The following is a 14,196-nucleotide window of genomic DNA, read 5'->3' on the forward strand; positions in this document are numbered from 1 at the left end:
ATGAGGAAGGGCTTTGAATACACTGCATTCTGAGGAGGTACACAGTCAGCTCAGAGTCATGCCTGCCTGGTGATGTTAGCCTTTGTGCTCTCTCCGTGGATAAGCACTGTGCAAATACACCAAAAGATCCACCCACTTGTCAAACTTCAAAATACTGAACCTTCCACCACAGGGATTTCTTACAAATCAAATTTTATTTGCATTTTGACTGAAGCACAGATTCCAGATAAGAGATTTCTCTTCTGCACAACAGTACAATAAGCCAGTGCAAAATATGCTTTATTCACATACAAAAACAACGTGGCAGTATGATGACTGTTTACACTTTAGTCTCCATTCTCCACTTTCCATGTGCCCTTCCTTAGTCACATCTACCTAGCCGGTAATGCCACCTTTATCTAATGGTTCAATCTCCAGGGAAGAGATGATAGATTCCCATAGCCCTTTGGAAGAGAATCACCCAAATGGAACAAACCGAAAAAGGCTACTTACTAATGAGGGGACAGAAAAGCATGGTAAACACCACGTAAAGCGAAAATGGGAGGAATAGAGTTGATGGCTTATGGCACATAAAGAAATGCAGTAATTTGAAATACACATATTACATATTACTAATGTTACAAATATTAGATAACACTTTAACAAATGTTAAACTTAACAAAGAATGGAAGGGAAAACTAGTCTTCCTTCTTTTATTTGCCCTAAATTAAACATCCCTAAGAAATGTTTCCTCCAACCAGTGTGGTATCCAATGACCATTCACAATCACAATAACATCTAAGCAAGTAGAGCTGATAAAGAAATTACTGCTTAAAAGCATTTTTAGTAACAGGGCTACCCCAGATACATTTTCAGCTTGACTCTGGAAACTCTGAAGATGCAGACATGCTGGTGAGCACAAAGGGATGGCTGCCCACTATCTACCTGAAATAGGGCAGTCTTCACAGCTGGTTCAGACTGATTCCAGGCTTTTGGTTGACTTGCCTGAACTTTTTTCAACTCCCTTTGCTTTCAAGTGGTACTGAACCGAAAATCCTCCATAAACTAGCTTATGAAACCATCTTAGAAACAAAGCTGTATTCACAAAAGCACATTGCTTAAACCAATTAGAAGTAAGGCATAACAGCCAAATAAGTTCTGTTCAAAGACAATGAAGGAACAATGAAGGTACCTCCAAAAGTACCAAAGCAACAGCTAATTAAAAGGCAATAAATGGTGCTAACTAGAAGTTTAAGGGGATAGAATACACATACAGGGACATATACATTAATACAGAGATAACACACTACATATCTCAAGTCCAAAATCCTTCCCTCACTTAGGATAGGTTCCTTTAAAGCCTAGTAAGGGTTAGGTTATATGGAAGGTAACATTTACGAAGAATCACCAGGATAGAATCCTTATCAATTCACACAGAGAGAACTTCACCAGGGAAGAAGCAAAGGAATTTAAATTATACTAAGGGGCCACAATAACATTAAAGTGGGCTGTTCCAAGTAGGTTCTCCAGCTAAATCTTATCAAGGTTTAGCCCAGTAATGTAAAGAAGGGGGAGGGACCACACCCAGACTGTCCTTTCATAAGACTCAAGCCTAAAAGAGCCTCTAGACACGTCCCTACTTTCTCCCTGAGGTACCCAGGGTCCAAAAAATTTTTTTTACATCAGCTTTGGGCTGGGTTAAGATAACACATTCACTGATTGGGGCCTTTTTCCTTAGAATGGCTGTGACTTCCCACTGATGGCCAGGAACAGACCCAGGGAATGAAGGGAGCTGCCTAGGTTTTTATTGGAAGGCAGCCCAAAAGGACACAGTTAAACTGCAAGCTCCTAGAGACCAGGGACTGTCTTTTGCCCATCTTTGTACCCCTAGTACTTAGCACAGTGCCTGGCACATAGTAGGTGCTTAATAAATACTTAATGAAAAAAGGTATGTCCCTCATTGTTCTGCCCCAACAGATGGGACCATCCGCTCTTCCTATCTGTATTGAAATGTATACTACTAGAACCAAGGAATAATATTAGAGTAGAAGGGATCCTAGAAAGTCATTTAATCCAATCTCCTCCAATTTTATACATGTTGAAGCTGAGGGGTAAATGGGTAAATAAGGTGACCTGCCCAGATGATCCATTTAGCAGCAAAACCTGTACTGGACTTAGTGGCAATCTGCACTCCTCACTCCTTTGAGATGGGCAGTAAAGACAGGGTGACTTATCCCTAAGTGGCATTTAAAATGCACATTACACAGGAGGGAGGTCATTCTGATTTTAGCCCCCCCTCCCATTACACAGTTACATCAGTTTATCAGATGACCTCACTTGTAGCCTAAGAGACACAGAGTCTGGAGGAAATAGTACACAGAACAGGTATGTTTTTATGGTGGAAAGTTAGATTATCACACATACCCAGGTAGCCAAAGAACACCAAGAGGATGCATATCTAATGAAAGTGTAGAAAGTGAGGTTAGAATAAGTCTAGACACATTTCACTTATCTTGCCATTTCTCCTATGCCATAGTTAGGAGTTTGGTAGTTTCCAATAAAAGTTTGGTAGTTTCCAAACAGGTTGAAATTACTTCATACACAGACCTTGGGTTTCCTAGTGCTTTCTACCAAGTCTCTTCGTTTTCCAACTGGTACTGCACCAAGATTCCACTGTGTACTACCGTAACAGGAATTTTCTCAGAAATAGGAGGCAAAAGGAGAAATTGTCAATTAGGTGAACTTTGCATTGGAGTGGCTCTAAGGAGCAGTAAAGATGGGCAAAGGCTTGTTCTCTTAGAATGTCTTCCAGGAGTCCTCTACTCTTGCAAATGAAAAAGTAGGATTGGACATTGCTAGCCCAAGCCCCAGTATTCAGACATTTCCACGGCCTTCCATAAAATCCCTCTTCTTTCCAGGAAGCCAGAAAAGAAAAACAAAACCAAAACAAAACGAAATTTTGGGGTCAAAGTGAACAGAGTACCCAAGCTTTTTCAGAATATTTTACAACCCGACCACACTACACAAGGGTGTATTTTCACCTTTTATAATGGGATGAGAACAAAATCAGGATCTAGATGTTTCATCTGAGAGACAGTAGTCGTACTTGGGGAAAATCACAACCTTTCTGTGGTTCTAAGTTTATTTAACTGAGACAAGAACTCTCTAGATTTTATCAGTATATTGAGGAAAACTATTAGTATAGGTCTCCTCTGTAACTTATGGTGCTGGAGAGTTTCCTAGGGGATGAAAGGTTAAGTGACTTGCCTAGGGCCTTACTGTGTTGGGGCAGTCTTAAATCCAAGTCTTTGTCCCAGGCCAGCTCTCTGCCCGTTACACCAAGCTGTCCCTCATTTTGCAAAATCTGCTTTAACTACTTTGTGGTGGGGAAAGATCATGGGAGTATACAGGGCTTTCCCTGAACCCTGAGCAAAATACTAATATATACATATGTGTACATACATACATATGTATATACATGCACACACACTTTGCTGCCTGTCAAATTAAAATGCTATTGAGAAAGAACAGCAGTTGATTTATGTTGTTTTAATCTCGTTTTTATTAAATATATAAGCTCCTCCAAAAGGAAAAGGTCAAATTCAGTATAAACACCCCCCAAAGTCCTAAGTGCAATCCCCCTACCCCCAAAAAATAACCTAGAAATTTCAGATTTAGGTAGCCTTGAGCAATATTCCCCTTAAATGAAGGCATTAGTGTTCACACAGAATGGTTCTCTGGGCCTCAGTCCTGTGAGTGATCACCTAAGAGTCCTCCAGGAGTCGAATGACAGATGTATTCAGTTGTATCTGTGTTTCAAAGGCTTGTAGAAATCCTGAAGAGTACAATAAAACCCTCTGAATTCATACCTTATGTCATTAGAAAGCATTTGACCTAACATCTCTCATTCATCAAAAATCAATCACAGGTAAATTTGGTAATGTGCCCAGGTCAAAACATTTAGAAACTTCCAGTTTCAGTTGGAGTGGGGTAAGAATTGGAGTTGGGGGGGGGGGGGGGGTACTTTCTCACAAGATATCCTGCCCTGAGTAAACACAGATGTATAGACTTTTACCATTTGCTAAATATAGGCAGTCTGGTATGGTGGAAAGCACTCTTAATAAACACCAAAACAAGAAATACCTGGATTCAAATGCTACTTATGGAAATTTCCAGTTGTGTAATCTTGGGCCAGTCATTCAGCCTCTTTAAGAGTTTGAGTTTCCCCATATGTAAAATAGGTTCAATAGGACTAACCTATCAGGCTGCTGAAAGGATCAAATAAGAATACTTATAATGCATTCTACAAATGTCAGTTAATTCATAGACTGAGATTCCTAGAACTGGGACATTTGTAGAACAGAAACACACCTAAGAAGGCAACAAGCTTGGGCTCAGGGTCACTGGCTAGGGCCCCAGAAAAATGACTGGTTAATCAATCTTTGCCCCCTCCTTCCCCCAAAAGCAAAGAGTAGTCTTAATCAGTGATTTTTCCTCCACTGGGCAGAGGTATAAAAATAATTAGCACTGACAGATCACAGATACTAAGTGATCCCTGTAAGCAAGCAAGTACAATGAATACTAGATCCTTGATGTTGAGTAAGAATTTAAACCCAGAATAGTGATTCAGAATGCTAACCATTTCCATACCTCTTTGAGGAAGGAAAGAGAGAGCAGACTGGTAAGAATTTTTCACACAATCAATCCATTTTAGTAATGTATACATCAAATATATACACACTAAAAGAGTTATTGAATGGAGCAATCTCAAAAAGAAATTCCCCTAAATCCAACCCTATTATTTGTACTACCTTTGAAGTCTTGCCCTATGATAATAGTATTTGGGGATATAAAGGACTAGCTGACCTAGTTAACAGTAACCCAGAGGTCAGACTTCTTGGAAAAATAAGGCGTGAGGTGTATAAACACTCTCTACTAGGTACGCATATATATTAACACAATAATATCTAATGGCTACTAAAGTCCAAACCCCATCTAGTGCCTAAATAATGTCAAGTTTTGTGAAAGGAAAATAGGGGGCTTGCTAATTTTTTTATACCATGAGGTGTTTCAGTCTGGTTTTTAAATTTTATTTTGAGGCTGGTTCATTTTTTTTTTAAGGCAATTGGGGTTCACTGACTTGCCCAGGGTCACACAGCTAGTAAGCGTCAAGTGTTTGGTCTGAGGCCGAATTTGAACTCAGGTACTCCTGACTTCAGTGCCAGTGCTCTATCCACTGCGCCACCTAGCTGCCCCCTGAGGCTGGTCCATATTAATTTAGTGATGACCAGGCAGCAGAAGTGGGTTAGTTTTCCAAAATTTTCATATTAGCCAAATCTTAATGGCTAAAGTCAAGATTAGCTGAACAATAGGCTTCAGCCTGAAAATGTATATAGATTTATGTATCTATAGACACATTATATATTTAATCAGGGAAAGAAGAAACATGATGTTACCTTGTTACTGATGAGACATCTATGTAACCAGTCTCTTAATTTTTACTCTCTGTATGCTTTTCTTCCTTTTCTATAACCTGGGGGCTATTTCCCTATGCACCACTGACTACGTCAATAGAAGGAAAAAAACCTTTTTTTTTTTTTTAACTTTTTTGGCAACACTAACCTGTTAATGATTTTCTGACATTTAGTTATTCAGGCCCTCCCCTGAAGCAACCCTTGACTTGGGAGATTTGTGAGCAGTATGGGTGAGAGCTCACAGCAGGTTAATGACTCTTCACCAGCACCCCGAGGCAGAATAGGGAAGGGGTCACCAAAGGAAACAAGCTCTCTGAGGTGAGGGTGAGAGTGGGGGGCTTCTATTCCAGTCAACCCACTTACTCCTGACCTCACCAAAGTTACAACTACCTTTACTCAGGGAGCCTAGTTGCTTTGCCATTCAAGCTGTGAGCTCTGAAGGGAAAAAACAAAAAACAAAAAACAAAAAAACCCTGAAGGGGAAGATAGGATAAAATTGATCCAGATCTCACAAGCAGGCACACTTGTGCCCAGTTCATAAAGATCACGGTGATTAAGAGTCAAAACTACTCATTTTAGCACAAAGAATCAGACATGACTGAAAACGACCGAAACAACAGCAGAAAGTTCTATGAGGAGCGGCGGTTGGATGTAGTCTCACTTGTTATTACTTTTCCACTTTGGAATATTTTCTTCATTTACAAGGACCCAGGAGCTCTTTTAAATGCAAAGCAGCACGCATGAGTGACTGAGATCTGATGCCTCTAGAAGGGAAGGGGCTTGTGCTCCCATTTTAAGTTTTCTAGATTTTTCTGTCTACTGGCCAGCTTCAGTAAAGAGGAATATGAGCTCTAGAAATGCTTTGGATCTAAGTAAGTTAACAGAATTAGATGAAACCCTCTTTATAATTAAATTTTATTATTTTAGCTCTACCCACCTGCAGGTGTGAGAAGACACTCAGCTTGGGTAAAGCCCTTCCACATGGACTACAACCCTTTATTTCTCCTCAAGTAAAGTGTCTTGTTAAGCCCCTTGAGAGTGGAAATGGTTTCATTCTTTATTTGCATCCCTACTGCCTACCAAAGTCCCTGGCATAATATGTAGTTAATAAATGTTGATTGATTGATAGTCCACTGAAAAGAGTACAGGGCCAGGAGTCAGAAGACTAGGGTTCTAATCCCAGTTCTGCATGACCTTAGACAAGTCATCTGTGTCTCAGTTTTCTTAGTTGTCAAATGGGAACAATAATAGATGTCCCCAGTCTACTTAACTGAGTCTTAGTGACGATCAAATGAACTAACAATGTGAAAATTCCCACAAAACATTTTAAAATCACCTCAAGGCAATATATGCTACTCAGATAGGCTAAGGAAGGAGAACTGGTACGGGGGACTACTTGGGGCACAATTAAAAGGTACCGCTTGACTTTACAAGTCATGAGGTACATGTAACCAAAAGTCATCTGAATGAAAGAAAACAGAACAAACTCAAAATGAACAGAAAATAAGAAACCTCTTAGGCCACCAGCACAGCACATACTATGGTTTCACATACAGCATCCCAAGGGTATTTATGCCCTTTACAACCACAGATAGTTTAAGGCCCTGAGACAGTCTGGTTCACTGGGTCCTAGGAACCATTAATAAACAATAGTCTAATCCAATTCCACTCTGCTAAACTCAAATGCAAATTGCCAACAACTGCAGATCTAAGAGCCAGAATTTTCATGAGGCACACTTGGGCCCCATGCATATTTCACTGATGTCCTAAAGATTAGAAGGGACCTTAAAATATCATCTAGTCCCTTCTATGTCTTCACTCAAGATTGCTTTAAACTTTCCCCTACAGACGAGACAGGCCAGAACTATGACAGGTAGCACGTAGGAAAAAAGACATCTTACCAAACCTAGTGAAGTCAATAATATTCACAAAGATCAATCCCCAGTTAAATTTTATATATAAATCCAAGAACTCTGGTACCATGATTGTCAAAAACATTTCAGGGTTAACTAGAAATTCAGGGGCTTTTTCCTTTCCCAATCATTACCAATCTCACAAATGTTTAAAAGAAAAGATAAAATTAAAAGCACACCAAACCACAGGATAGGCTGTGGCCTATACTTTGAGCCCCATTTCAATTACCCTTTGTGAAAGTCAACATTCACTTTCTTTAGTTGTGGAATCCTTAGAAAATGGTCTAATCTCACCTCTGGGGGCCCAGAAGTCTTCCGAAGGAGCATTTATCAATATAGTGGGTACTACAAACAAAGTGGGCCATTCACAAATATCGGAGTGAAGATACAACTGCACCAAAGCATGCCCTGGGAGAGGTTATACCATACTTTAAAAATGTACAAAATTATTCTGAAACATGGATAGGGAAGGAAGGAGGGACAGCAAACAGAGACAGGATAATAACACAAAATGAACCACAACTGTTATATCATTAAATCTTAGAGGAAAAGAAAAGGGGAGGCATTCCCCAAAAGAAGTGAAAAGGGAAAGTACTTCTAGGAGCCTTGAGGACTTGGCAGGGCAAGTCACCAGAATCTAACAGTTTTACCCATAGATCCACTTAGTCAATGAGAAGGCACTGATGTGAAACAAGAGGACTGGGAGACAGGGAAGCCAAGGAATCCAAAGGGTAAAAAATTCAAACCCAGGCTCCTCCCCAGGAGTGAAGTTTCAGAGGGAAAAAAATGAGTGCTGTTGTTTTTTCCTTCTAGAATGACATGGCTAGTGAACAAGGATGAGAAAATGGGAGAGCTTAAGAAGGCTTGAGGACAAGGAAGTGAGGGAGGGGATAGGAGTACATTTTCTGGACAATGTCTTTTCTTCCATCTCTGCCAAGTTGTCATCGTCATCGCTGTTTCCTGTAGTTGTGGTGGTCCCTTTTAAGCTTTTGCTTTTTTTTTTTCCACAAGTCTCTGTATTTTGCAGCTGGGGTGATGTCTACGTTGAGGGGAGAAGACAGAAAGAAAGGGGTGCCTTGGAGTCTGATGTGGTTAAGGATCCTGGCATTCAGAGTCCGCATTTCAAGATGACGTGGTAGCCATCATTGCTTTCAGCTACAACAAAGAAACAATGGACTTTTTCAAGGAAGAGGGCCAAAGAATTATTAAACATATTAAAAAACCAAATTTCCGGCTATGAAATTATAATCATCAAGCTTGACCTCAGAGCAGAGATATAACAAGTCACCTCTCTACTTTCTCCCTCCAACCCACACTCCTTCTTTGCAGAAGGAATATTACCTACAATCTCAGGCTTCTTCAATGGGTTGATTAGTTTTTAAACTGTTTTTTTTTCTTTCTTTGTTAATAAGGGATTGCTCTCTTACAGGAGAAACAGGGAGGGGGGATGTATTGAGAAATGTAGGTGCCATGAAAACAAAAGATGTCACTAATTTTGAGAATCAAAGATTCTCGAATCAAAAATCAAAATTTGAGAATCAAAGATTCTCAATTGATTTATAAAAGCTAAATATCATAAACTAACTTTGTTTAAAAAAAAATGGCAGGCAAACCCCTCTGTTGTATGAAGAGCTGATACATTGCTTGATACTTCCTCCACGCATTTCCTAATGACCAAAGAGCTTTCCCATTCGGTTTGTGATTATATTACAGCTCATCAATAATAAACCCCAATGAGGAGAAAATTTGGAACTCAAAAATCTTATGGAAGTGAATGTTGAAAACTAAAAATAAAATTTTAGTAATAACAATAATAATAATAATAATAAACCCCAAAACATATTCAACTTGAACACAAGCCTAGATAGCATACAAAAATCAGAATAAGGGCATGAAAAAATATTAATAACTGAAACTATAGACTATAACACTGTTTTTATTAGTTATCAAATTCTGCTAAGGACCTGGACAGGGGAATAAATATATTATGTGCATCTCCTGAGCAAAATTCTAAAAGGGTATTTCCTTCTAGCCCATCACTCCCAAGCAAAACCCTTGTTACAAGCTCCTAACACCAGCCCCATAGGTATTATGTATGACACAGTTTGCACGTGGGGAAGTGTTGGGTAGAATCTGCAAGCAGACTGAATATATATTTTCATTTGCTGGAGGTTTTTCATTGTCTTTTTAAATTATTCTTGCCAGGCTGCAGTAAATAACAAGGATCTGCAGGAAGTTCCTAAATGTACTTCCAATGTTGTCTCACAGATCCTCACGGATGCTTGCTGAGTTTCTGATGTCATCACTGGAATGGCCCTCTCTCTCAGTCATTAAAGGTACAATAGTGTGGCATTTTTTAACTAACTTGTCCCTAAGGGAGGATCTTACAGGCCAAAAAACAAACAAAACATGGAGTGTTCTTAGCACCCAAGAGTTTCATTCAGAAGGGGTCCACCAAACAACAAAGCTGTGACTTTTCTCAGGTCAATGTCATCGGTTATGGAAACAAACATGTAATTAAATGTTTCAAGTCACTCATGAATCCATTATTAGAGAACTATACGTTCAAGCCAATATTTTGAATGGCTGTTTTCTGTTCTCTCAAATTTCATTTAAAGTAACTATTTCATGTGTTTCTACCTCTATCTACTATTTTCAAGCTCACAAAGACCATCTGATATCCAGGGAACAATGAAGAGTTCTTTTCATAGGCCCCCTCTTTCAAATTTCAGAAGTTACATTGGGTCAACACAATTTCACTTAGCTAAATTTCTGTGTGGTGCTCTTTTCTCTCTTGGTAGTATTTACCAGGACAAAGCCACTGATACCATGTGTCTCCCCCACCACATAGACCAGATCTCTCATGAGAGGAAGTCTCAGACCTAGCTAGCTAGGCATCATTCCTTGTTCCCAATTTCAATCTGCCCTAGCATCTTCTTCTGACTCTTATACTGCAATCAAAAGTACTTCATCTTTTTTAAAAGGCAGAAGAGGTCCTACCTTTTAATGTGCTGATAACAAAACAAGATTCATCTTGGAAATTCTGTACCATCTGAAAGACAAAAAGAAAAAGAAAAAAAAATGGTACCTTCTTTCAGCAAGCCAAATATGTAGGACAAAACCCAGAGAGACAGCTAACTTTCCATTTTGTAGTACTGACCAGGCATAAAAATCTTAGTTATCCTTATGTAGATGTACAAATCAAGATTCCCATGGCGGGGGCACATAAATGATAATGGAAATCTCTATGATTCTATTTTGGGGGAGACAGATGATAGTCACTGGACTTGGAATCAGGAAGACCTGAGTTAAAATCCTACCTCTGATACTAGCTGTGTGATCCTAACACTTAAACCTCTTTAAGCCTCAGTTTCCTTATCTGTAAAAGGGGATAATAATAGCAACTACCACCCAAGGTTATTGTGAGAATTAAATGAGATAACATATCTACAGTATTTTGCAAACATTAAAGTGCTCTATAATATCTAAAGGCGCATGCGCACGGACACACACACACACACACACACACACACCCCTCTCCATACAGTTGTAGAGGACAATTCTAATGATTTTCTCCACTGAGAAAAGCAGTAGAGAGTCCCAAGAAAGAAGCTAATGGCAGACCTACACCCAAAAGAAGAAAATGCTGCAGCAATAAAATTGTAGTCACTTTTTTTGGGGGGGGGGGGGCTAGGCAATGGGGTTAAGTGACTTGCCCAGGGTCACACAGCTACTAAGTGTTATGTGTCTGAGGCCAGATTTGAACTCAGGTCGTCCTGAATCCAGGGCCGGTGCTCAATCCACTGCGCCACTTAGCTGCCCCTAAATTGTAGCCACTTTTAAAAAGACCTTGTCCTCTGGTGCTTCAATTTAAGGAACAAGTTGAACAAATATGATCCATTTACATCAGGGCCACCATGCTGTCCAATGAAAGAATTCAAGCATAGCCACAAAAAATTCCCAAACATGCCCCTGCCTGCTCTTTGCTATCAGAGGCTTCAATTCATCAGCACCAACAATGGATATTAAGTGAATGCCCTGGCAGGGTCCAATGATGCCATCTATATCAACCCGGCCTAGAGGGAACGAAATGAGCTCAGTGCTTTGTCGTACACTTTCCATCTCTAGCTTCCCCAGAGGTGGCATATGTAGAGCTGAGGTAAATTGCAGAATTAATTGCCCAGAGTCAGAGTCTTACTATGGAATAATGAACAATGAAAGATAACATTAAAACTCCCACAACCTCTGTTGGGAGCATCCTCCCTCCATCCAACTTGCCAGACTCTCTCTTTTGCATCAAGCTTTTTGTAAAATCCCACCTCCCATCTCCTCCTTCCATGTATTCCAAACCATGGCTGACGCTCTACTATGCAACTCCCAAGTTCACTTTTGCTGTCAGGCCCTGGTTTTGTTCAAGAACTACTGATACATCAAACGGTCCCAATTCTTTCCTTTCATACAATGTAATATTCATTCATTCATGTAACAAAATATGATACACCATTTATAAGCAATGCACTTTGCCAAGCACTTGTTAAGTAAACAAAAATAACTAAGAGCCAATACTGCTCTCAAGGAATTTACAATGTCATTTTTTTGGTAGGGGAAGGAGGCTGCAGTGATTTTAGTGGTGTGGATAACTCTGTGTGGGGACAAATGTCTTACCTATGTAGATTTGGTTTTAATTTAGCATCCTAGGGAGGCATCAGGAACACTAAGACATTAAGTGACTTTTGATATAGTGGCTATGTGACCTTGGGCAAGTCACCTAACCTCCTAGTGCTTCAGGCAATTCTCTGATAATTAAAGCTGCAGAGAAAGCTCTGACCTATACCTATCAAATATACCCTATACCAATCAAACAACAGGTCTGGTACCTATCCCTCAAGAAGAGAAATATTCAAATTGTGATCTCTATGGAACAAGGTGTAGAAATAGAGACAATGTGAAAAGAGGTTAAACCTTCAATAACACATCCTCTGTTAAGATGCATTGGGGTCTGGGAGAGGATTGTGATCATTTCTGGATTTAAATGCTCCTCCAACTTATTGTCCCACATCTTGGACCTTCTCTATTCCATCAGCCTTTTCTTACCCAGGAGGAGTTCAAATAGTGAACTGGGTAACCAAGAAGCACATTTGGGAACAGAAATTATCCCTAAACTCAAGGATCTCACAATCTTACAATGTAGGTGATAACTTTGTATACCAGTTAATAAAATGGGAGGGATGTGCGTGGCAGACATCAGTGCACAGGAAGGAGACAGCACAAACCATTTATTCTGATGAACTGAGAATCCAAATGTTGATTCCATGCTTGGTTACTGTGCAAGTTTACTCTCTTTCTCCAAGCCTCAGTGGCCCAATCTTTTTTTTTTTTTGTATTTTTGTATTTTTTTAGTGAGGCAATCAGGGTTAAGTGACTTGCCCAAGGTCACACAGCTAGTACGAGTCAAGTGTTTGGTCTGAGGCCGAATTTGAACTCAGGTCCTCCTGACTTCACGGCCAGTGTTCTATCCACTGCGCCACCTAGCTGCCCCGGCCCAATCTTTAAAATGGCAAAATGGCATCCTGCTTTAAATCTGCAACTAACTTTTTATAAAGGTCACAGAACTCTCTGACTAACAATGCAACAACCAAAGAATGTGAATGATAATTTGGGCTTGATCATTCCCCAGGATCCCCTCCCCCAGCTCCCCTCCCCCCGTCCGCTCCAACACGCACATATACCCACTTCAGGTGCCTAATGATGCATGAAGTATGTTTATTCTGTTCCTCTTGTTTGCCCAATCTATTACTCTGGCTGTCCTGCTGCATGGCCACGAAAGCCCCCAAATAAAGCCATATATATTGTTAATCAGTAACTTAAGCATTTCATTTAGTCCCCTTACTCCCAAAGGGGCCAAGGCAATTCCCCACCAGGGTTGCCTCAAAGCATTTTGAGATGATTAGAGTTGAAAGTTTCTCATTTAATCAGGGCAAAAAGGCAAGAAGCCTCTGCGGAATAAGCACTGCCTGCTTAAATCCAGGCCACGTTTGAATTCTGCCTTGTTCCACTTGCTTTAACCAGCTGGGTCTAAGCTTTGAACACGATGTTATTCAATGAATTTCCTTCCAGGATTGCAGTTCACAAAATTGCAGGGGTCTGGGTATTAGGTTTTTTGTTTCTGGTTTTAATAAATGGTGATTCATTCTTGAAAGCCAAATACCAGGGCTCCTCCTCCCTGACTTGCTTCATCTCTAGAACCTTGTAAACTTTCTTATTCTAAAGTTATCCTGTGTCGCCAAGAGCTATTTCTCCAATCATCCAACCCACAATCTTCTTTCTTTTTGCCCCAAGTAGTCAGCACCAAATATTGAAGCTAGCTAAATGGTTCAATAGAGAGAATATTGAATTTGGATTCAGGAACACTTGCACTTGAATCCTACTCTAGACACTTACTAGTTGTGTAACTTTCTAAACCGCTCTCAGCCTCAGTTTCTTCAACTGTAAAATGGAGATAAAAGCAGCATCTAATTGTGAGAATCAAGTGCTATAACACATCAAGGGCTTTCCAAACTGTAAAGCGCTACATAAAAGCCTGGCTATTAGCTTCTTCTGCAACATACACAAGGACAAATAGATGCTGTGGACACATTCTGGCCAAAAGAGCCTCTGGATTTAAACTTTCATGTGGGCAATAATAAAATACTATAATATAAATGTTAGTTATAAAAGCTCTTTCCTAAAAAAACAAACAAACAAACAAAAAAACAACCCTTAATGAAGATGGTGCAAATTTTATTATTCCCATATTGCAGATGAGGAATCTGAAGGTCAGAAAAGTTAAG

At 39.9% G+C, this 14,196-nt stretch overlaps 1 protein-coding gene and 1 long non-coding RNA gene across 2 annotated transcripts in view; one reads left to right on the forward strand and one right to left on the reverse strand.

The window, feature by feature from the left end:
- The window catches only part of LOC114037759, a 48,555-nt gene extending 40,076 nt beyond the window's left edge, over positions 1 to 8,479 (forward strand). Inside the window, exon 4 of the long non-coding RNA XR_003568496.1 lies at positions 8,394 to 8,479. This is a non-coding gene — a long non-coding RNA (uncharacterized LOC114037759). The remainder of the gene's footprint in view (positions 1 to 8,393) is intronic.
- TFCP2L1 (transcription factor CP2 like 1) overlaps positions 8,346 to 14,196 on the reverse strand; it is a 50,161-nt gene continuing 44,310 nt past the window's right edge. The window contains exons 14-15 of the mRNA XM_027854712.1: positions 10,367 to 10,418; positions 8,346 to 8,521 (exon numbers count right to left, since the gene is read on the reverse strand). Of these exons, the coding sequence (XP_027710513.1) occupies positions 8,475 to 8,521; positions 10,367 to 10,418 (99 nt within the window). The 3' untranslated portion in view covers positions 8,346 to 8,474. The remainder of the gene's footprint in view (positions 8,522 to 10,366; positions 10,419 to 14,196) is intronic.

Source organism: Vombatus ursinus, unplaced genomic scaffold, assembly GCF_900497805.2.
Source record: "Vombatus ursinus unplaced genomic scaffold, bare-nosed wombat genome assembly UNPS02010548.1, whole genome shotgun sequence".
Taxonomy (NCBI): Eukaryota; Metazoa; Chordata; class Mammalia; order Diprotodontia; family Vombatidae; genus Vombatus; species Vombatus ursinus.